The 23,091-nt window shown below is 39.5% G+C and overlaps 2 protein-coding genes, 1 long non-coding RNA gene and 1 pseudogene across 3 annotated transcripts; 3 read left to right on the top strand and 1 right to left on the bottom strand.

The window, feature by feature from the left end:
- Nucleotides 1-43: 43 nt before the first annotated feature.
- On the top strand, nt 44-5,970 carry LOC107772572 (serine carboxypeptidase-like). The gene is given in 10 exon segments (XM_075224815.1): nt 44-188; nt 1,385-1,553; nt 3,279-3,398; nt 4,117-4,261; nt 4,338-4,488; nt 4,678-4,769; nt 5,091-5,349; nt 5,435-5,473; nt 5,476-5,561; nt 5,639-5,970. Coding segments are annotated over 9 exon segments (1,041 nt in total). The 5' UTR covers nt 44-188; nt 1,385-1,533; the 3' UTR covers nt 5,768-5,970.
- An 8,665-nt stretch (nt 5,971-14,635) lies between these two features.
- LOC107828596 (uncharacterized) lies at nt 14,636-16,290 on the bottom strand. Its single transcript, XM_016655945.2, has one exon. It carries the CDS (start codon nt 15,516-15,518, stop codon nt 14,652-14,654), a length of 867 nt encoding a protein of 288 aa, XP_016511431.2. The 5' UTR covers nt 15,519-16,290; the 3' UTR covers nt 14,636-14,651.
- A 463-nt stretch (nt 16,291-16,753) lies between these two features.
- Nucleotides 16,754-22,043, top strand: LOC142166224 (uncharacterized). The gene is made up of 3 exons (XR_012696418.1): nt 16,754-17,796; nt 21,507-21,626; nt 21,846-22,043. It is a non-coding gene; the product is annotated as an uncharacterized LOC142166224 (long non-coding RNA).
- Nucleotides 17,822-19,207, top strand: LOC107828597 (U11/U12 small nuclear ribonucleoprotein 31 kDa protein-like; annotated as a pseudogene).
- Nucleotides 22,044-23,091: the final 1,048 nt, after the last annotated feature.

Genomic DNA, 23,091 nt, shown 5'->3' with positions numbered 1-23,091 from the left:
TCTAAGGAAAATGGAAGAAATAAAAAACGAGAACAAATAACTCTGCAACCAGATGAGGGAACATCAAGAAAGAGTCAATAAGATACCGGGTGCCCTAAAACTGCTACCAAAACGGGATATCGGCCAATTCGTCGAACAACCGTACAGCGAGGAGGCATCCCACATGCCATACCCAAGACCTTTAAAAGGTAATTTGATAAAAAGGATTATCAGATAATGTTATAGTGTCGCACATTGGTTGAGGGAATGAAGTGTTTTCTCCTATGGTATCAAGCAATCCTCAGTTACTCACCTCGTGAGCTAGTTCTTGAGGTTGTGGTAGGGTAAGGTCGACTTTGTGTTTCTCCAAGTTGGGCCCGCATGTTATGTTATCCACACTCCAGGCGTCCACTGCCTCAGCATGTGGCAGTGTTAAAGTGTCCCAAATTGGTGGAGAGAGCGGACTGTTGTCTCCTTATATAGTGAATAAACAACCATCACCTTATGAGCGAGCTTTTGAGGTTGAGTTAGGTCCAAAGTCTATATTCTTTTCAAAAAAAGGAATTAGAGTATCTTGAAAATTGCGAAGATACTAGCAAAATGGTGTCAAATGTTCTCGGACGTCCCAAAATAGAAAGTTCGTCAACTTGGAACAGACTAGTACCATATTTGTTGCTTCATACACTTCCTGGTTTTTGTGATTCTTGTTCCGATTTGTATTATCATAGGTATCCAACCAAATTGTAGTTTCAGTTTTTTTCTTTTCTCTTATATTAAAATACTGTAAGTCCAACAATGCATTGTGGTGCAATAGGTTTTTGTTATCTACAGAATGTAGGCAATCTCTCAGTAGTCTTCTATCATGCAGTGGACCCCTGCATGCTCCTCTATCCTCCTACAAGTTCACTTTCCCCTTCGGAAATTCGAATACAACGGTTGTAACTGGTGTTAAAATGAATTCAAAGGATGTTTATTTGATATTGCGATAAAATGGATTTAAATATAGCAGAATTGTTATAGAGTATTCATTTAGTCAACCCCAATTAATTTGGAAGTGTTTGACTGGTTGATTAATGGAGAATATTCTGTATGCTTCACTTACCTTCAAGTGTCATTACACGTAGCTTTTGTGGGGAACCATCAGATTTTTACAGTTTGACCACTTATCTGTTTAAGTCAATCAATGCGCTTAAGAAGTTGCCGAATCAGTTGAAATATTGAAAGGAATGCTGCAACATTGTTTCATTTAAAATATTTCTCTTTCGTGAGCATTTACCAAAATATACATCTCCGGAGTAATTAGGCTTTATATCTTTGTCTTCCTGTCTAATGTATCAACTAGCTTCTCCTTATTTGTTGGTTGGGATCTTATTTAGCTTGAACTGTGTTATCTTTCATTTTGTAGGTTGTTCTATTTCTTCTTTGAATCACAAGGCAGTAAGGACGATCCTGTTGTCATCTGGTTGAGCGGAGGACCTGGTTGCAGCAGTGAGTTGGCCCTTTTCTATGAAAATGGACCTTTCTCAATTGCAAATAATTTGTCACTTGTGCTGAATGAATATGGGTGGGACAAGGTAATCAACTAACTTTACCTTATAAAAAAAAAGCTAATCGACTAACTTTAAGATCACCTTATTGTCGTAACGGAAAAGGGCCAAATATACCCCTGTACTATCAGAAAAGGTTTAAATGTACCTCTCGTTATACTTTGAGTCCAAATATACCCCTCTCGTTATACTATTGGTTCAAATATACCCCTTTTCCATTAAGTTTGCCCAAAGTGGACATCCAGTACTACGTGGCACAGGTAGATGCCACATGGGTTGCCACCTCAATGCCCATAACCCATTTTACCCCTCCTTCCTATTTTTTTTCCACCACTAAATTTTATTCCCCTCCACCATTATTGCCACCATTACCGCTACCATGAAAAATATTATATTTCAAATTTTAATCTTTTATATATGGATTAGAGGTGCTGAGGTGGCATGCCATGTGGCATCCACCTCATCAAATATTAGTGACACGTAGGATTGGATGTCCATCTTGGACAAACTTAACAGAAGAGGGGTATATTTGAACCAATAGTATTACGGCAGGGGTATATTTGGACCTAAAGTTTAACGAAGGGTATATTTAAAACTTTTCTCATAGTACAGAGGTATATTTGGCCCTTTGCCGTAGACGTAATGGTTTCCGCTATTTAACAGCAGTTTATTGTGGTATGTGAACATGGTTTTGCTTAAGCAATAGTAGCAGTTTACCTTCTTTGCTATTCAGTAGATGATTCAGCTCGATAGAAGAAGATTTTCTCTTGCTTTTACTCGATGGCACGTGAAAGTTAAGAATATAATGGTGCATGGGCATATAGATTATTAGATTTTGCATTGACAACATCTTATGCATGTCCTTTATCCAGTCATGATAAGTAGTTTGGCAGACTGCTAATTTATTTGCAAAGTGCCAATTAGTGAAAAAGCTTGTTCGTTGTGGATGTTCCTATTTGTTATTATCATTTTTAATTTTGAAAAGATTATTTGAAAAGAAAATTAAGATAAAACTTAATAACATGTCTATATCTTGTTTAATGCTGCGAAAAGTCGAAGAATCATCAGTATGGTTTGTGATTAAGCTTTGATAATCCAAGCTTCATCATTATCCTTCTTCGAGATGTACCAGTAATCAACCTGAAATGAATGCAACCAATTCACAGCCACAAATTGATACTTCATCAATGTGAAGAAAATCTGTGGGGACCATTTCTTTCTTGCACATGATACATCTGTCAGGAGAAATTATCCGTTTTAGCCTTTAGATAGTTACACTTTCAGTATTTATGTAGTTATTATCAACCAGACTGCAAAACCCTTTTTTTTTCCAGAAGGGGCCTTGTGTTTTAACTGAAATCTTATTGCTTTGCAAAGGAAACATGTCAGCCATATTTTTTTCATTAGACGTCTGATAGTGCACTTCCCTGATTTCATGTCATGCTTCTGTCTGTTTTAATGTTCTACTTCTTTTTGCTCATTACTGAAATAAAGTACCTGCATGGCAATTCAAGACTGCAGAGAGGAAAGTGCTTTATGTTCCATAGGATCTTGAGTTTTGGTTTTTGTGGTTTGGGTTTTTTATTGCTGACTCCTACGGTGTCAAGTTTGCCCTGTGTTTCACATTTGTTCCTTGTGAAGTAGATTTTTCTTTTTTATTATCAATTTTCCTTTTTCTCCTACAAGGACACTTGAATACCTTAATAGATTTTCCAAACCTGAAGAAATGATATTGACATGTTATTTCTGCAGGTATCAAACCTTATCTATGTGGACCAACCTACAGGTACTGGCTTTAGTTACAGTTCTGACAGACATGACATCCGTCACAGTGAAGCAGGTGTTAGCGACGACTTGTATGACTTCCTACAGGTTTGTTCTGTGTGAAACTAAACGCCTAAAGCAACATGGAACCATATACATTTACTCCTCTGGAATTCAACCGTTGTAATCATTGTCTTATGATGAAAGATAGTCAATTGTTAAACTTAATGATATGGATGGTTTCCTATGTTTTCTTCACCTATCAATTGCTAGTTTCATGTATGTTATTCATGAGGTTTGCACGGGACAATTTGTCCTGCTTCTAACGGGCAATAAACATTTCACATGGAAAAAAGGTGGAAGCAACTTCAGTCCTGGTTGTGAACATCCTCAAGGATACAAATTCATTTATGGCATTCCTTTCCATTAAGTACAACAACAAAAACATCAACCCAGTAATAATCCCACTAGTGGGGGTCTGGGGAGGGTAGAGTGTATGCAGAACTTACCCCTGCCGGGAGGGGGGGGGGGTTAGAGAGGCTGTTTCCGGATATTCCTTTCCGTTAAGTAAAATCATTATTGTTGCAGTTGTGACACATTGGCATTCCTGAATGTGGTTTGATTATGAATTCTCTTGAGCATTTGTGACACATTGGCATTCCTGAATGTAGTTTGATTATGAATTCTCTTGAGCATTTGTGGCGCATTGGCTATTTTAGTTTCGTTCTTCTATGTGATGCAGTGAGCATTTTTCTAAATTGACGTGTAACTGAGACAATACGATCCTGACTTGTTTTTGTTGGTGTGATCATTAATAATGGTTTAGGCTTTCTTTTGAAGAGCATCCTGAGCTTGTGAAGAATGACTTCTACATAACCGGAGAATCTTATGCTGGGCACTATATTCCTGCTTTTGCTGCTAGAGTACACAAGGGAAACAAGGCTAAAGAAGGATTACATATAAACTTAAAGGTACCTCATTTCCTCAGTTATTGAATTTTTATTTCCTTATTCACGTGTCTTTACTTCATTGAAAGTATTTGAACAGGGTTTTGCCATTGGGAATGGGCTTACGGATCCCAAAATACAATACGCTGCGTATACTGACTATGCATTGGACATGGGATTAGTTTCGAAGTCTGATCATGATCGTATCAACAAAATACTTCCAGTTTGTGAAGTTGCAATAAACCTTTGTGGTACATTATTTTATTTCCTGTTTACTATCTGTCTTTCCTCCATATCAATTGACTCATTCGAGCTTTGCCTGGGTGAAAAAGAAAAGGGAAGGGGACTGATGAAGTAATTGGATGTTCTTTGACCACAGCAAATCAATTCTCGGTACTTTGTTTTCTTCTCAGTTTCTCTGTCTGTTTTTATCCTTTTAGGTACTGATGGGAAAATCTCTTGCTTGGCTGCCTATTTTGTTTGCAATTCTATATTCTCTGCTGTTCGTGCACGTGCTGGGGCTGACATCAATGTAAGTTATCAGCCACTTCTGTCTGTGTTCCCATTTTCTACTAATTCTAGTGCCTGTGATACTTATTCTGTACTTCGTAGAGAAATAGGTGTTACTAGCCTCAGAAATAGTAGAAATAATCCCAGAAATTTATTTTTCCTAAATTGCTACCCCATATCATTTCATGTTGAATATGTTAAATTGCTCAAGAGGTGACATTGTCCCATATGTTACCTTTTCAAAAAAAAATCCTTGGAAAAAAAAATCCTTGGCATGCCTTCCAAAGTTTGGAACAAATGACTGAATAACTATGTTTCTGATCCATTGAGCTTTCACCTGCAGCATTATGACATCAGAAAGAAATGCGTCGGAGCACTCTGCTATGACTTCTCAAACATGGAGAAATTGCTGAATATGCATTCTGTTAAGCAGGCTCTTGGAGTTGAGGATATAGAGTTTGTCTCATGCAGTACTACTGTGTACCAGGCCATGCTTGTTGATTGGATGAGAAATCTTGAGGCTGGCATTCCAACCTTGCTTGAGGATGGAATAAAGTTGCTTGTCTATGCTGGAGAATATGATCTTATTTGCAACTGGCTTGGTAAGCTTTGACTCAACTCTTAAGCTTAATGATGGAAACTTTTCACATAAACATTTCATATGTCGTAACACATCTCCTTTACCAGGTAACTCAAGATGGGTTCAGGCTATGGAATGGAGTGGTCAGATGTAGCATCTCCCGATGTCCCTTTTGAAGTTGACAGTGCTGAAGCTGGGTTGTTGAAAAGCCACGGGCCTCTGAGTTTCCTTAAGGTGCCTTTCTTTGTCGATGTTATTGTTCAATTTCTAGTGATGGGTGTTTGAGCTAACTGTGTTTTGTCGTATAATAGGTTCGCGATGCTGGACACATGGTTCCAATGGATCAACCTAAAGCTGCCTTAGAGATGCTGAAGAGATGGATTGGAGGCACCCTTTCTCAGCAGACGACTGAGACCGAAGACTTGGTTGCTTCAATATGATTTCTGATATATGTAAATATTACTCTCATCCTCATGTTAGATGGCCTCTTTAGCAGCCACTGAGGATTGGTGGCCTTGTCCAAACTTTCTTTGCCACTGTACTTTTGAATGAAAGCAATGACTAAAACTTTCTGGAGATATGATAAAATTCTGAAGACGCATTTAGAAAATATGCATATATTATTGTGGGATATCTAAGAAGATATCTATATTGCCTAGCGTTCTCCTCCTTATGTACTGTTGAAGTAGTGTGATAAAACAATCAATCACACTACGTTATAGTCCCAATTCCCAAATTAAGCTAGATTCAACTATATGAATGATCTACAGTCATTCTGTTCGATTCAAATTTGTTGCATCCAATACTAACTTGCGTAGACATTCTTACTGTTACGCAACGCCTTCCTGATGATCTTTGAAAGGGCAACGTAAGGCTAAGCAACCGATGTCAGTGCGGTTGTTGTCCGCCAATGAGGTCCTCGCCGCACGCTAGACTAGATTGTCAGTGCCGTGCGGGAAAACCAATGTCGTGAGCAATTGCGGAAGCTGAGAGAGAATTGGGTTTTGAAAGCTGATGATGATTTTATTGATGACTGAAAATGATGATTACAATGATGTGGTGTCGAGGGGGAGAGACACCAGAAAATGCTGATTGAAATGTTTGATTGTTTGGTCCCCCTTAATAATGCTTAAAAAAAATAAACCAACATTACAAGACTAGCCCTAATAAAGCTGTAGAAGCACACTGAAATGAAAATGATGAAAACTAGCCTATGATTACAATGAAAAGGACTTAGATTATTACAAGGTAAAACTAAGTCCGATGGAAGCAACTTTGTCTTGCGGGTTAGGATCTGCGCGCGCGGCATTGTCAGGGCACGCGGCGCTGTTGTCATTGGCCAGCCCTTGGGCGCTGGCGAGAGGCATCGGTGGGGCGACAGAGGCACATGCGTGCTTGTCACTTGGCGCAGCCAAGACCACGGGGCCGACCATGGCGCTAGGCATTGTGAGGCTTGCTAGGCCGCCGTGGGGCGCGACCAAGGGGTCATGGGGCATGTCTGGAAAGCAGCCCATGACATTCTCCCCCACCTGAGTTGGCGCCGTCCTCGGAGCCTTATGATGATGATGATGATGATGATGTTTCTGATGGTTGTTGGATGGGAGGTCTGCGCCCCTCTGTTCTTTGAGCTTGTTGTTGTAGCGAAGAAATGATTGCATGCGGCTGACATGGAAGACTGGATGGATCTTCCACCAGGATGGAGTTTTTACCTGGTATGTGGACTTCCCAATGCGTTTTTCAATGGGCAGGGGCCCGATGTATTTTTGTTGCAGGCGAGGGTCATGGGTCCTTTCTGCAAACAAGTACCGCTTTGGGATGCATAGCATTACTTTGTCCCCTGGTTGATGTTGGGCAAAGCAAAGCTTTTGTTCGGTGAACCTTTTTGCCCGCTCTTGGGCCCTGATGAGATAGCTCCACACTATCTCCATGTTGCGCTCCCATTCGCTCGAGAAGTTGGCAGCTCGAGGAGATTTCGGCATGGTTGATCCATGTTTCACCGTTTGAAACACAGTTGAGCAGCATCCAGGAGCTTCACCCAATGCTTCTGTGATCCGGTTGCGAAGTTGCGGAGATATTCCTCCAGCATGTCATCGAACCGGTCTGTCTGGCCATCCGATGGTGGATGGATGTCTGTGTTGTGACTCAATGTTGACCCAAAGCACCTGAAGAGATGGGTCCAAAAGTTGCTAGTGAAGCGTGAGTCGCGCCTACTAACAATGTTTTTGGGCAGGCCCCAATGTTTGACAATGTGCGAGAAGAAGAGTCGAGCTGTATCTTCTGCTGAGATGTTTTGCGGGGCTGCTATGAAAGTTGCATAGTCTGAGAACTGATCTATGACAACCATGATGGATGCAAGATTGCCGACTTGGGGCAATCCCGTGATGAATCTGAGGGAAACACTTTCCTATGGTCTCTGAGGGACATGTAATGGCTGCGAGGGTCCCGTCTGTGATGAGGGATCCGACTTGTCCTTGTGGCATGGCTGACAAGTCTTCACATGATGATGAGCGTCACCAGTCTTTTGAGGCCGATGACATGATGATTGATTGTTGCTGCGAAGGGTAGTCGGAACCAGGGGTTCATGTCTGTCGACTACCTTCTCCAACTGCATGGCCGAGATGTTTTCAGCGGCCATCTTTATGGGAAAACATGGTATGGTGCAGAGCTTGGCCCCTTTTTCTCCCATCATCAGGAGCATGTTGGCATATGGTACCGGTATGGTGTTGGTTTGCCTCATGAACTCCAAACCCACTATGATGTCGAAGTCATCTATGACTGCGATGCGCAGGTCGATGCTTCCTTTGTATGGGCCAAGTTTCACTGGGACATTTGTAGCTGTTCCACCCAATGTCTGAGGTGGTGAGTTGATAGCCTTGACGCGGCCTTTGCTCTTTTGCACAACAAGACCTAGGCGCTCTACTTGCGTTGATGACAAGTAGTTGTGGGTGGCACCCGTGTCTATCAAGGCGTGAAGGGGCTTGCCGTTCACTTTCAATTCGACGAACATTAGGGTCCTCGCTTGTTTAGGAGGTCTCTCGTCCATCTTTTCTTTCCCTTTCTTGGTGATCGGGACTGATGTTTTCTTAGGAGGACATGCACTGGTCCCCGCTAAGGCATGTGGGATAGAGCCAACAATTGCATTGAAGGCGCCTACCTGGTCGTCTTCGGATGTGTCTGATGCATCTGTCTCATCCTCGACAGTCTGATGAGCATTGACCTTGATGTTTGGGCATTCATTGTTCCAATGTGCCCCGCCGCAATGACGGCATTCTGAGGGAGGCTTTCTCCCCTGATTGTTGTTGATGGATGCAGCACTGTTGCTGTTGGAGGGAGGAGTCTTAGTTTTGGATGCACTCCGATCTCCCCCACTTTTGCTTGGGCCACCATTGCTGGGATGGTGCCCGTTGAATCCCCCTCGGACAGACGGCTGGGGCCTGTCGTTCTGAGTTCCCAAATGATAATCGCCAAGGCATTCTGCAGCTTGAATGGCCTTGGGCAGGGTGTCTACCCGTTGTCGCTGTAGTTCCATACGGGCATGAGGTTTCAAACCTTCTATGAATGCGAAGAGTTTGTCTTTGTCCCCCATGTCGCGTATGTTTAGCATGAGTGCGGAGAATTCGCGCACGTACTCCCTCACTGATTTGGTGTGGCGGAGGTCCCGTAGCTTTCTCCTTGCATTGTATTCCACATTTTCGTGGAAGAACTGCAGGCGTATGGCTACCTTCAATTCATCCCATGTCTGGAGAGTATCTTCACCGGCCTTGATGGCTTCGTATTTGACCCGCCACCAAAGTTTGGCATCGCCCTGAAGATACATGGCAGCAGTCGCTACCTTTTTGGATTCTTCCAAATGGCCCACGGCATCGAAGTATTGTTCGATGTCGAAGATGAAGTTTTCCACTTCTTTAGCATCCCGGGATCCGTCGTATGGCTTTGGCTCCGGTATCTTAAGCTTTTGTGGAATGGGGGTGAGGTCTGCTGCACCCCTGATGTGATGGTCGCCTTCTCGAAGTAGGCTCTGTAAGGCAGCATTGACAACATTGAGCTTGTCTGTCAAGTCGTTTATGGTTTGCTGCATGGCAGTCAGTCTGTCTGCCTCCTGTTGCTGATGGGCTAAATCGTCGGCATGCTCCTGTTGGAGGTCCTCAAATTTGCCATGAATATTGGCAGTTTCGATGGCTGCCGTTTGTCGGTCGTCGTCAGAGTCACGACTGATGTTTGCAATGTCATTTTCGGCCTGCCGCATTCGGCGGTCCAGGTCGTCCAACCTTTGCACTAGGTTGTTGTTTTGATCAGGCACCGTATCCACGATGGGTCGTAATCGGTCAACCGTCTCTTCTAGGGATGCTAGACGCTCCCCATGATTCACCATGGTCAGAAATGGTGATGATGGCAAATGTGTTCCCTCGTCCGATGTCGAGCCTAGGCTTTGATACCAACTGTTACGCAACGCCTTCTTGATGATCTTTGGAAGGGCAACGTAAGGCTAAGCAACCGATGTCAGTGCGGTTGCTGTCCGCCAATGAGGTCCTCGCCGCACGCTAGACTAGATTGTCAGTGCCGTGCGGGAAAACCAATGTCGTGAGCAATTGCGGAAGCTGAGAGAGAATTGGGTTTTGAATGTTGATGATGATTTTATTGATGACTGAAAATGATGATTACAATGATGCGGTGTCGAGGGGGAGAGACACCAGAAAATGCTGATTGAAATGTTTGATTGTTTGGTCCCCTTAATAATGCTTAAAAAAAATAAACCAACATTACATGACTAGTCCTAATAAAGCTGTAGAAGCACACTGAAATGAAAATGATGAAAACTAGGGTCTGTGCGCGAGGCACTGCTGGAATGGGCCTGCAGCTGGGCGCTGGCGAGGCATCAGGATCTGCGCGCGCGGCATTGTCAGGGCGCGCGGCGCTGTTGTCATTGGCCAGCCCTTGGGCGCTGGCGAGAGGCATCGGTGGGGCGACAGAGGCACATGCGCGCTTGTCACTTGGCGCAGCCAAGACCACGGGGCCGACCATGGCGCTAGGCATTGTGAGGCTTGCTAGGCCGCCATGGGGCACGACCAAGGGGTCATGGGGCATGTCTGGAAAGCAGCCCATGACATTATATATGTCCTCGTATAATTCTTGCGCTCAATCTAAGTAGGCGTTTGGCCATATTTTTTCCAAAAAATAAATAAATTCCAACATGTATTTGTTTATAGAATTGGGAGATTTTGAAAACCAAACTTCAAATGCCAAAATATAGCTTGAGATACTTTTTGGGCCAAATGATGACCATTTTAGACTTTTTAGTTGAAAATAGGACTTTTTAACATGTCAAAACTTGCATCAAAATTTATGTCCAAGCACATTTTTAATCGGGATATTTACCTTCCTATGCCATATAGTAAACTATATTACCATCAATGCTTAACTTTTACTAATATAATTACCTTTTATATACCTAATTACCATTTATGTACATTTTAGGGGTTTTAATGGTATTAATTAGTCTCCTAATTTAACTCTACCGTATATTCCCACTCCCCCCAACTTTCTCTCTCCAAATCCCACCCCCTCACCCACGTATCAAACCATACCCTATGATTTCCTCTTCTAAAACCAGCAAAAATCTGTAACCCCTCCACCATTGACAACCATTAAAAAGCTTTGAAGCTTTGAATTCGAATTTGAGTTCTCAAAAGACATTGTTTGTTTGGATTGGATGTTGCAAAGAATTGAGAATTCTCTCTACGTATCTCTCTGTTTCTCAATCCCAAATTTCAGTAATATAAAGCAAAGGAAAATAGAGCAGCAATTCCACCATTGACCGCAATTAAAAAGCTTTGAATTCGAATTTGGGTTTTCAAAAATCATTATTTGTTTGGATTGGGTGTTGTTGCAAATAATTGGGAATATGGTTTGGAGTTTGTTAGAAACCAAAGAAGTTCTATATTTCATATCTAGAAGAGAAGATTACAAGGCCTATTTATAATATTAATTCACCTAATCTATTAGTTGCCATACACCTAATTACACCTACTATACAACTCATATACATGTGCTAGCTATGATGTAGTACATGTGTATACATGTGCTAGACAACTTGTATGTCAACACTCCCCCTCAAGTTGGAGCATATATATTGATCATGCCCAACTTGTTACAGATATATTCAACTCGAGCTCTATTCAAAGCTTTTGTGAAAATGTCTCCCAATTGATCTCCAGTTCTAACATGACCTGTAGAGATGAGCTTTTGTTGAATCTTTTCACGAACAAAGTGACAATCTATTTCAATGTGCTTAGTCCTTTCGTGAAATACAGGATTAGAGGAGATATGAAGAGCAGCTTGATTATCACACCACAACTTTGCTGGCAATGTAGTTTGGAAGCCAACTTCACTTAATAGTTGATGTACCCATACAACCTCACACACAGATTGTGCCATAGCTCTGTATTCTGCTTCCGCACTAGATCGAGATACGACATTTTGTTTCTTACTCTTCCACGAAATCAAGTTTCCACCAACAAAAATGCAATATCCTGTCGTGGATCTCCTATCGGCTTTTGACCCTGCCCAATCTGCATATGTGAAACACTCAATGTTAGTGTGTTCATTATTCTTATATACTAGACCCCGTCTTGGAGATCCCTTTAGATAACAAAGAATCTGCTCCAGAGCCGCCCAATGCCTGACTATTGGGGAAGACATAAACTGACTCACAATACTGACAGAGTATGCGATATCAGGACGGGTTACTGTAATATAGTTCAGTTTCCCAACCAATCTCCTATATTTCTCTGGATCTTCGAATAACTCACCGTCTTCTTTCACGAGTTGTGTGTTAGGAACCATTGGCATGCTGCATGGTTTAGATCACAACTTTCCAGTTTCAGCTAACAAGTCAAGAGTATATTTCCTTTGGGACAAGAAGATGCCTTTCTTGCTCCATGTAACTTCAACTCCCAAAAAATACTTTAGTTGCCCTAAATCTTTCGTCTGAAATTGATTGTGAAGGAAAGACTTTAGAGTTGAAATTCCTGTAATATCACTTCCAGTAATAACGATGTCATCAACATATACTACCAATAAAAGAATACCATCATCAGACTTTTTATAAAACACCGTATGATCGCAATTGCTTTTCTTCATCCCATATTCTAGAACAGCCTCACTAAATCTGCCAAACCAAGCACGGGGACTCTGTTTCAGCCCATAAAGAGATTTTCGAAGACGACATACCTTTCCACACTCCCCCTGAGCAACAAACCCAGGTGGTTGCTCCATATATACTTATTCCTGAATATCTCCATGTAGAAAAACATTCTTTATATCAAGCTGATGCAGAGGCCAATCATAAGAAGCTGCCATGGAAATGAATAATCGAACAGAAGCTAACTTGGCGACCGGGGAAAAAGTATCCAAATAGTCGACTCCATAGGTTTGTGCATACCCTTTTGCAACAAGGCATGCCTTAAGGCGAGCTACTGTCCCATCGGAGTTAAACTTAACAGCAAATACCCACTTGCACCCAATAGCCTTTTTGTTAGTGGGCAGATCGACCAACTCCCAAGTACCATTCTCATCTAAAGCCATCATCTCTTCTATCATTGCATCATGCCAACCTGGGTAGGACAATGCTTCATAAACAGTTTTAGGTATCCTAGCAGAATCTAATGATGCAATAAACGAGCTAGAAGAAGTAGACAAATGGTCATAAGACACAAAAGAAGAAATAGGATAAGTACATTGTCGTGTACCTTTACGAATGGCAATAGGAAGATCCAAACTAGAATCTGAAACACAGGAGGTTGGATCTACCGACGAAGCAGAAGTAGGTAAAGGATCGGGTTCTGAGGTTTGTTGTTGCCTGGTATACACACGAAGAACAGGTGGCTGCTCGGATGGTCGATAGAGGGAAACGGGTGACTGAGGAAGAGGTGTTGGAGAACTAACTGGATGTGTGACAGTGTAGACCAAAGTATCATCTTCTTCCTCAGGACTGTTATAAACATATGAAGAAAAGAACGGATAATTTTCATGGAATGTGACATCGGCAGACACTAAGTACCTTTTGAGATCTGGAGAATAACACCGATAACCTTTCTGAAGACGTGAGTACCCTAAGAACACACACTTAAGGGCCTTTGGATCTAATTTAGTTACCTGTGGACGAACATCACGAACAAAACAAGTACAACCAAATATTTTGGGTTCAATAGGAAATAATGGCTTAGAGGAAAAAAGAATGTTGTAAGGAATATTACCATGAAGTACAGAAGATGGCATACGATTTATTAAAAAATAAGCTGTAGAGACTGTATCAGCCTAAAAACATTTTGGCACTTTCATTTGAAAGAGGAGTGCTCGGCCTACTTCAAGAAGATGTCTATTTTTTCGTTCCGCAACCCCATTTTGAGAAGGGGTGTCAACACAAAAAGATTGATGTAGAATACCATTTGTAGCCATATAATCTTTAAACAAATCCGAAAAATATTCTTTTGCATTGTCACTCCTTAAATTACGAACGGAAACATTAAAATGAGTTTTTATTTCAGCACAAAAAGCACAAAAAATTGAAAACAACTCCGAACGATTTTTCATTAAATATAACCAAGTAACACGAGAATGATCATCTACAAAGGTAACAAAATATCTAAAACCAGTTTTAGAGATAATAGGACATGGAACCCAAACATCGGTGTGAACTAACTCAAAAGGTAAGTCGACCCGTTTATTGACTCTAGAAACTTTAGGAAGGCGATGGTGTTTAGCAAACTAACATGACTCACAATCTAAAGAGGAAATACTCTGAAACTGAGGATATAACTTCTTCAAACTAGACAAGGATGGATGACCCAATCGACAATGTACATCAAAGGGAGACAACACAGTTGAACAAGAAATGGATTTCGGTACCTGTGATTCAAGAACATAGAGACCCCCAGACTCAGAACCTTTACTAATAATCTGCTTTGTCGTAAGATCCTGAAAAAGACAATAATTGGGAAAAAATGAGACACAACAATTTAGAGTACGAGTAAGTTTATTGACAGATATTAGATTGAAAGAAAAATCAGGCAAATTTAAGACGGAACTAAGGGAAAGAGAAGATGTTGGGTTAACAGTGCCAGACCCTAAAACATATGAGGTAAACCCATCGGCTAAAGTAACTGTGGAACATTGGGTATGTGACTGAAAAGTGGAAAAGAGTTTAGAGTTACCTGTCATATGATCTGTGGCACCAGAATCAATGACCCATTTGGATGATGAAGAGAGGAGACACTTAGTGGTTTTACCTGACTCGAGGATAGTATTGATCGGAGGAGATGATGACTAAGATGGTGAAATAGTCTCGGAAGTGGCGATGTTGGCATACTGAGATCTTTTGTTCTTATTCTGAAGCTTCACATAATAACGTATGATATGACCGAGCTCATGACAATAAAAACATTTAACTTCCCCTTGCTTTAGGTCTCGACTATCACTACTCCGATTGCGATTACTATGACTCTTATTCTTTTGGACGCGGCTAAGCAGAGCACCACTATCGATCGTGGCTGTCGGACCTGGATGAGACTTTTCAGTATGCAACACTCTTGTAAAGGCCTCTTTCAAGGAAGAGATAGCAGTCCCAGATAAAATCTGCGATTTGGCCCCTTCAAATTCGGGAGAAAGACTAGAAAAGAAACTCATGACCGCCAGTTGTTCCCGCTGAGCCTGTTGTACCTTCACATCTGGACTAAACGGCAATATAACATTAAGCTCATCATACACCTTCTTAAACTCTGAGAAGTAAGTGGTGAGAGAGCGATCTTGCATGGATGGATGGTAAAATGCCTGACACACATCATACATGCGAGACAAGTTTCCTTTGCCAGAGTACAAAAAATCTAAATAATCCATTAGATCCTTCACATAATCACAACGAGAAACTAGATCATTTACCTCACTATGCATCGAATTCTTGATTTGGAGAAACAATTTTGCATCCTCCTTTAACCAGACTGATTTAGTCTCATCCTTGGGTGGATCATCAACCAAGTGGTTCTCTTTGTCGATGCTCCGCAAATAGAGATAGATCGTCTTACTCCAATCCATGTAATTGGAACCCATGAACTTATTCTTCGTAATTTTGGACATAACCGGAATGACATCAATGGTAGGTTTCGTTTCAGTCATCTTGCACCCGAATAATAGCATAATCAAATAGTCAAGAACAGTGCAGTGAAATTTGAACAGTGCAGTGAACAATGAACAGTGATATTTGAACAGTACAATGAATAGTGAACAGTGATATTTGAACAGTACAATGAATAGTGAATAGTAATATTTGAACAGTGAACAATGCAGTGAACAGCGAGCAGTACAGTGAATAGTGCCGGAACAGTGATCTTGGAAAATTTAAGTTGTCAGGAAAAAAAAAATCTGACAGTACCACTTTGGTCGGAATAGTGAGTAGAAAAATCTGTAAAGAAGCGGCCGGGGCAAAAAATGGCCGGAAATAGTGAAATAGAATCAAAACAGCGAAAGACTGTTCTGAACAAAAATAATTCAAATGGGGAAAAAAAATTCCCAACAACAAACTGATGAAAAAACTTCAATGCTCTGATACCATGTTAGAAACCAAAGAAGTTTTATATTTCATATCTAGAAGAGAAGATTACAAGGCCTATTTATAATACTAATTCACCTAATCTATTAGTTGCCATACACCTAATTACACCTACTATACAACTCATATACATGTGCTAGCTATGATGTAGTACATGTGTATACATGTGATAGACAACTTGTATGTCAACAGAGTTTATATCTCAATTTTGAGAGGTTTTGGTGAAGATTAGACTTGATTTTGGCTGAATTTCAGATTGTAACTCGAAGAAGAAGAAGACATGACATACATTATATTGCAGGAATTGTAGTAAAATTGTAGAAAAATTGTATTCTATTGTTTATTTATTTTTCTTGTATTCATTTAACTATTGTATGAAAGTTGAACAATATTGTATAAAAATTATATTTAAGTTGTATGATATTGTAGTTGTATATAACTGAGTAGAAATAATATACGAAAATTGTAGATAAGTTGTATAATATATAATTAGTTGTATGAAATTTATTTAATATGTATAAATCAGATACAAAATATACAAAAGACATATTGTATAAAGCTTGTATTTAAGTTGTATGTTATTGTAGTTGTATTTAACTGGGTAAAAATAATGTGTGAAAGTTAAAGATAAATTGTATAATATATAATTAGTTGTATGAAATTTGTTTTTACTATGTATAAATTAGATACAAAATATACAAAAGACATATTGTATAAAATTTGTATTTAAGTGGTATTATGTTGTAGTTATATATAACGAAGTAGAAATAATATATATAAATTGCAGATAAGTTATAGATAAATTGTATAATATACAATTAGTTGTCTAAAATTTGTTTTTACTATGTATAAATCAGATACTAAATATACAAAAGACATATTGTATAAAATTTGTATAAAAATTATATATTTAAGTTGCAATTGTTGTTGTATTTAAGACCTTCGTCACCGGCCTTTTGAATGGCTAAAAGTAAAGACCTAAAGAGTTTTGGGTTAAATGCAGAACTTTCCTTTTTAGAAGAAAAAGCGCAAAACTGTTCAGCACAGCTTCCCAGAACAACTCTTTAGAAGATACTGTTGTGTATCTGTAACTCCCATTCTCATGTATTTTCTTTACATGATTTTGTCCTTCCAAGTGATATGCACTACTGCTAGCTTCAAGAACTGACATGAACTTGACTCGACTTTCTTCACCAATTTGCGTCAAGGGCTAATTATCATCATTTTAAAAATATTCTACAATAAATAAACTTTTCCATTCAATATACTGACGATTTGATTTTAATTGTCCATCTTTTTTTGGCGTCAAGCACGAAGAAAACGTAAGAAAAACTCAGAGGAAGTAATTTACATCGAAAATTCAAAGAGAAGAAAAGATCTTAGATATTAAGGGTATAACAAACAAAATCATGATAGAAGAGGGGAGAGAGGACAAAAAAAGGAAAATGGTGTAACTAAATCTCTTAATTGAAGGCACTAATAATGGACTGAGAGTCTTTTAAGGTGAAATGTATATATTTTGTAAACAAAACTTGTGTAGGTAGGATAATTTACTAAACATAAACATTTAGGATAATAAAGTTTCCAATAGTGTATAGAATTAAAAACATCTCTTTTTAATTTCACATCCAACCTCGTCCAAATCAGTTTTTTCAAAAAATATTTAGAAATCTATGTCCAAACATGTATAAGTTTAAGTTTTTCTTCTAAAAAGATTACATCGTTTGGAACTAGTTAGGACAGTCAATATGAACTTCCTATTTTTCATTTTGCTCCATTCTTAGCTTAGTTTTGGATTGATGTCGAGGAATTTTAATCTTTCAAGATAATCTCTTTTCATGTGATTTTGGATACGTTTCATGCGGGGTAAAAATCTCAAATTTTTTATTTGTTATGAACAATTTATTGTATGTGATTATTTTTAATCCTTTTTAATAGTGTTGTTTGTTAAGTTTTGGACCATTAACACATCCTAACATATAAACATAATCAATTAAATTATTTTTTGAACGTATTAGTTGATAATTGTCATACACTTTTGGTAAAATTCGGTCCTTTTCTTGTTAAATTCCTATAATGTTTAATTATTTTCCTTTTATTCCCTAATAAGGCTTACTCCCCGCAGTTAACTGTTATTCCTTTTGGAAACAAATCGTAAAAATGTCAAGGAAGAAAAAGTACAGCGACGAAGAAGAAGACGACACTTTCTACTACCGCTACTCCTCCGTACCTTTACCGGCGTCGTCGTCCTCCGCCACATCCAAAACCTCTTCCACTTCGCGCGGCAGCGGCAACGGCAGACTAGCTCCATCAAAATCAACAGTGTAAGCGAGTAATCTCGATTATACCCTCACAAACTCCGACCTCCACACAATCTTCTCCACTTTCGGCAAGGTCGCTAAAGTAACCGTCGTTAAAGACCGGGTGACACGTAAGAGCCGCGGAGTAGCATTCATCCTCTTCGTTTCAAGAGAAGACGCAACTAAAGTCGTGAAAGGAATTGACAAAAAGGTCCTTAATGGCCGAACCCTAACGGCGTCAATCGCCTCGGATAACGGCCGTGCAGCGGAGTTTATAAGGAAGAAGATTTATAAGGATAAGAGTAGGTGTTATGAGTGTGGAGAAGAAGGGCATTTATCGTATGAGTGTCATAAGAATGTGTTTGGACCTAGGGAAAGGCCCGAGCCATCAAAGAAAGGGCGGAGAGGTGGTGGTGGGAAGTGGGGTGGTGGGGGTGGGGAGTTGGAGGAGGATGGGGAGGGGGATGATGAAGGGGGAGAGGGTTTTGATGATGAGAATTGGGCTTCAGTAGTGGATAGAGGAGCAGAAGAGAGGTTATTGAAGGGAGATGATAATGAGGAATTTAAGAAGGAGAAAAGGAGGGAGAAAAAGAGGAAGGTTTATTTTAATGATGAAAGTGATGATTGATTAAAGATGGGATCTTTTTGCCCCATAGCTTACCATGCTAAGTAAGTTTGGTATTTAAGTCAAGAAGGGTAGAAGGGAGGGCCCATTATCCCGAGTTTCGAAGGGTGCGGTTGGTACTAAGAGTTGGCCCTAGATGGATTTCTCAGTCTTAAAAAAAGGAGCTTTTAGCTTTATTTAGTTGAGGAATGATTTTCTATAGTGTTAATTGAAGGTATTGAAAGTTTTGCATTCACTCCTTTCATTTGGTGTGTTGTGTTACTTTCTTAAACTATAAAATGATGTAAGTGCAGTTAAGGTAATTGTTGAGTATAGTTTGATTTTGTTGGTAAATATCAGTATGATGCTCCGATATCTTTGATTTTTAAACTAGATCGTAGTTGTATGTATGTAGCATTATAGAACTAATTTAGTTATAAGCTGTATCTTGCTGGCAAGATGTTATACTTGGTAAAAGTTTCCAGCTTTATAGACAATGTGGTTCTGTTTACTTGTCCCTCTTTACATATGAGTTTGGAGTTCAAGTTGCTCCTAAGTGCCAAGACTCCTGATCCAACTAGTCGGAATTATGTCATGTGTAGGTTTAACTTAATTATTCTAGCATTATTGAAGGACTCATGTGGTTCTGAAACGTAAAGATTACAAGCTCAGTTTTTGTTTTTGTTTTTGTTTTTTTGTATTGAATTGAAATCTGTTGCTTTTGGCAGGTTTTGACCATGATTTCTTGGGTCTTTAATTAAGTTCTCTAACTGGTTTTTACCGCACCAAACTCTCCTGAAGTTGAATTGCAAGATCACTTTTTTTTGTTACAGTGGAGTCGTCCCTTGGTATATATTATTGAATCTGTCCTGTGGTCTTCTATTGGAGCCTTAGATGAAAGTTGAAACATTTGAGAATCTAAGTCCTCTAAGTGTGGCGGTGCATTTGACTTCAACATTATTTCTTATCCTTACTTCTCTTGGAAACCTCGAGGGCAAAATAAGTTAGAAAAGGAACCACCAACAAGACATAACAATTACGCCTCAATCCCAAAGTAGGCGTGGTCAGCAATTGCTTGTCTTGGTGTCACTTTTTAATGCTCTTTCCAGAGTTTGCCCCTTTACCCTTCCTGTGAACACATGACCTTGACATGTCTCATTTTGCATTCTCTGTTGGTTATCTGTTAGTATATGTTATACCTTCATATTCCTTGTCATTCAGCTCATCAGATTGAGGGGATCTATTCATTACTTCTGTGTTTACATCTGGAGGCAAGGGAGTTTTCTTATCAAGTTGCTTGTTTCTCTTTTTGCTAGTAAGGAGAGGCAATGTGGAAGATCTTAGTTTTAGAAGTAGGATAGCTAGAACCCGAGGTTGGTGGTGAAGAATTTGGATTCATCTGATTCTGGAGGAGCATAGGAATTTAATTCTTGATGTTGCAACATGTTGTTGCCTTTCTTATATCCCTTATTCTCATCATTTTGGGTCAGGGAATTGGAGCTGGCAAAGTTTCTAAGGTCCATTCCTAAGTTTCAGAATCGGTTCAAAGTTATCTTCATTGGAATGTAAAAACCGTCACTGAGTAAGATCCAGGACACACTAGAAGTTAGAATATCTTTCCTTAAGTCGTGTTCCCTCCACTCATTTTAGTTGCATGTAACTTCAGATTTACCAGAAGACAACAACAACAACGACCCAGTATAATCCCACAAGTGGGGTCTGGGGAGACAAAATGCAAAATTTTTATGCACCGAAGATCATACCATCTTCATGGAACTTTAATGTATTATTATCTCGTCTAGATTGATCATCTTCTAAGCTTATACGAGTAAAGATAATGCCATGTTGAAGTAAGAAAGTGAAAGAAACTCATGTCCTTGTTATTATCATTTTTAATTTTGAAAAGATTATTTGAAAAGAAAATTAAGATAAAATTTAATAACATGTCTATATCTAGTTTAATGCTGCGAAAAGTCGAAGAATCATTAGTATGGTTTGTGATTAAGCTTTGATAATCCAAGCTTCATCATTATCCTTCTTCGAGATGTACCAGTAATCAACCTGAAATGAATGCAACCAATTCACAGCCACAAATTGATACTTCATCAATGTGAAGAAAATCTGTGGGGACCATTTCTTTCTTGCACATGATACATCTATCAGGAGAAATTATCCGTTTTAGCCTTTAGATAGTTACACTTTCAGTATTTATGTAGTTATTATCAACTAGACTGCAAAAATCTTTTTTTTCCAGAAGGGGCCTTGTGTTTTAACTGAAATCTTATTGCTTTGCAAAGGAAACATGTCAGCCATATTTTTTTCATTAGACCTCTGATAGTGCACTTCCCTGATTTCATGTCATGCTTCTGTCTGTTTTAATGTTCTACTTCTTTTTGCTCATTACTGAAATAAAGTACCTGCATGGCAATTCAAGACTGCAGAGAGGAAAGTGCTTTATGTTCCATAGGACCTTGAGTTTTGGTTTTTGTGGTTTGGGTCTTTTATTGCTGACTCCTACGGTGTCAAGTTTGCCCTGTGTTTTACATTTGTTCCTTGTGAAGTAGATTTTTCTTTTTTATTATCAATTTTCCTTTTTCTCCTACAAGGACACTTGAATACCTTAATAGATTTTCCAACCCTGAAGAAATGATATTGACATGTTATTTCTGCAGGTATCAAACCTTATCTATGTGGACCAACCTACAGGTACTTGCTTTAGTTACAGTTCTGACAGACATGACATCCGTCACAGTGAAGCAGGTGTTAGCGACGACTTGTATGACTTCCTACAGGTTTGTTCTGTGTGAAACTAAACGCCTAAAGCAACATGGAACTATATACATTTACTCCTCTGGAATTCAACCGTTGTAATCATTGTCTTATGATTAGAGATAGTCAATTGTTAAACTTAATGATATGGATGGTTCCTATGTTTTCTTCACCTATCAATTGCTAATTTCATATATGTTATTGGTCTAAATTTGGGCGGCTTGACAACTGCGGATAAACAGGTTCGAGGACGTGGTCGACCACGGCACAATGGCGAGGAGTCTCCTTCAGAAAGGGTATTGCCGAGGTCGAGTGAATGGAATAAAGAATCAACAGTAGGATAGATTTAGAAATACACACAAGGAATATTCCTTCTGTTGTACTTTTTAGGGTTTCTTGGGGATATACTTTATAAATAAGAAGAGATAGAGAACAAGGGGGGGGGGGGGCCCAGATCTTCACTTTTTGATAAGAGCACATTGTAAAGGGTTGACTATAAAGAATATACAAACGTTGTCTTGTTCATTGACGACATTTCTCAACATATGTTATTCAATCCACGTTTGTAAGATCCAAAGATTCCTTATCCATCCTCACATCCCATCCTTCTATGCTACTGTCAGGTGGAAGAATCATCCAAGTCATATAATATTTGGGTGATAAATCCCCTCTTATTATATTTATTGCAATTGTCTACATTTATTGCATGTTCTTATCATATATTTATTGACAATCATTGAGCTCATACCCGATATTCATTATTTTTAAACATTGTCCATACCGTTGGTGTTCTCCAGTATTAGATCTAGAATTTATTATGTTTAACTAGGATTCACTTCTATTTCATTATTAATTAGTTTAACAAAAAGCTTACACCTTTTGGTCAAACAATTTGGCGCCGTCTGTGGGGAGGTTTTAGGTAAAATTTTAGTTTCTTCTAGATCATAAAGAAGGACATCCATCTTTTCCTCGTTTGCACGAACTAACAATGGCAGGAAAAGGAGATGAAAGACAGAAAGCAATAGTGGGTGTCATTACCAACATCTTAAACACCATCAACAAGGATGACATAGAAGACGATGAGAATGTGACGTCGAGTGCTACACCCAGGCGAAGTGATTTACCTCCCCCTCATGGAAGTGTAACCGCTTCACGCGAAAGGGGAGCTTCCACGTCCACAGCTGAGGAAGCGCCACCAATAGTGAAAAAATTACTGGAGGAGTGGCTGACAACTACTCTAAATAACATACTCGACAAACCCGTTCAAAGGGCGAATAGAAACGCTGCGCCAGAAGATACCACAACGGTCGTTGGCGAACAACCCGCTCCCCCAACAGGTAACACTCACACCGTTGTTGATATGGGTAATGATGCACATGCGGCCATTCTAAGGAAAATGGAAGAAATAAAAAACGAGAACAAATAACTCCACAACCAGATGAGGGAACATCAAGAAAGAGTCAATAAGATACCGGGTGCCCCAAAATT

The sequence above is a fragment of the Nicotiana tabacum genome, chromosome 11 (genome assembly GCF_000715075.1).
Source record: "Nicotiana tabacum cultivar K326 chromosome 11, ASM71507v2, whole genome shotgun sequence".
Taxonomy (NCBI): domain Eukaryota; kingdom Viridiplantae; phylum Streptophyta; class Magnoliopsida; order Solanales; family Solanaceae; genus Nicotiana; species Nicotiana tabacum.
This window is presented reverse-complemented; position numbering and strand designations above follow the sequence as displayed.

What these genes read in the sequence shown, in the direction of transcription:
- LOC107828596 (XM_016655945.2), bottom strand. Translation starts at nt 15,518, where the DNA reads ATGCTATTATTCGGGTGCAAGATGACTGAAACGAAACCTACCATTGAT.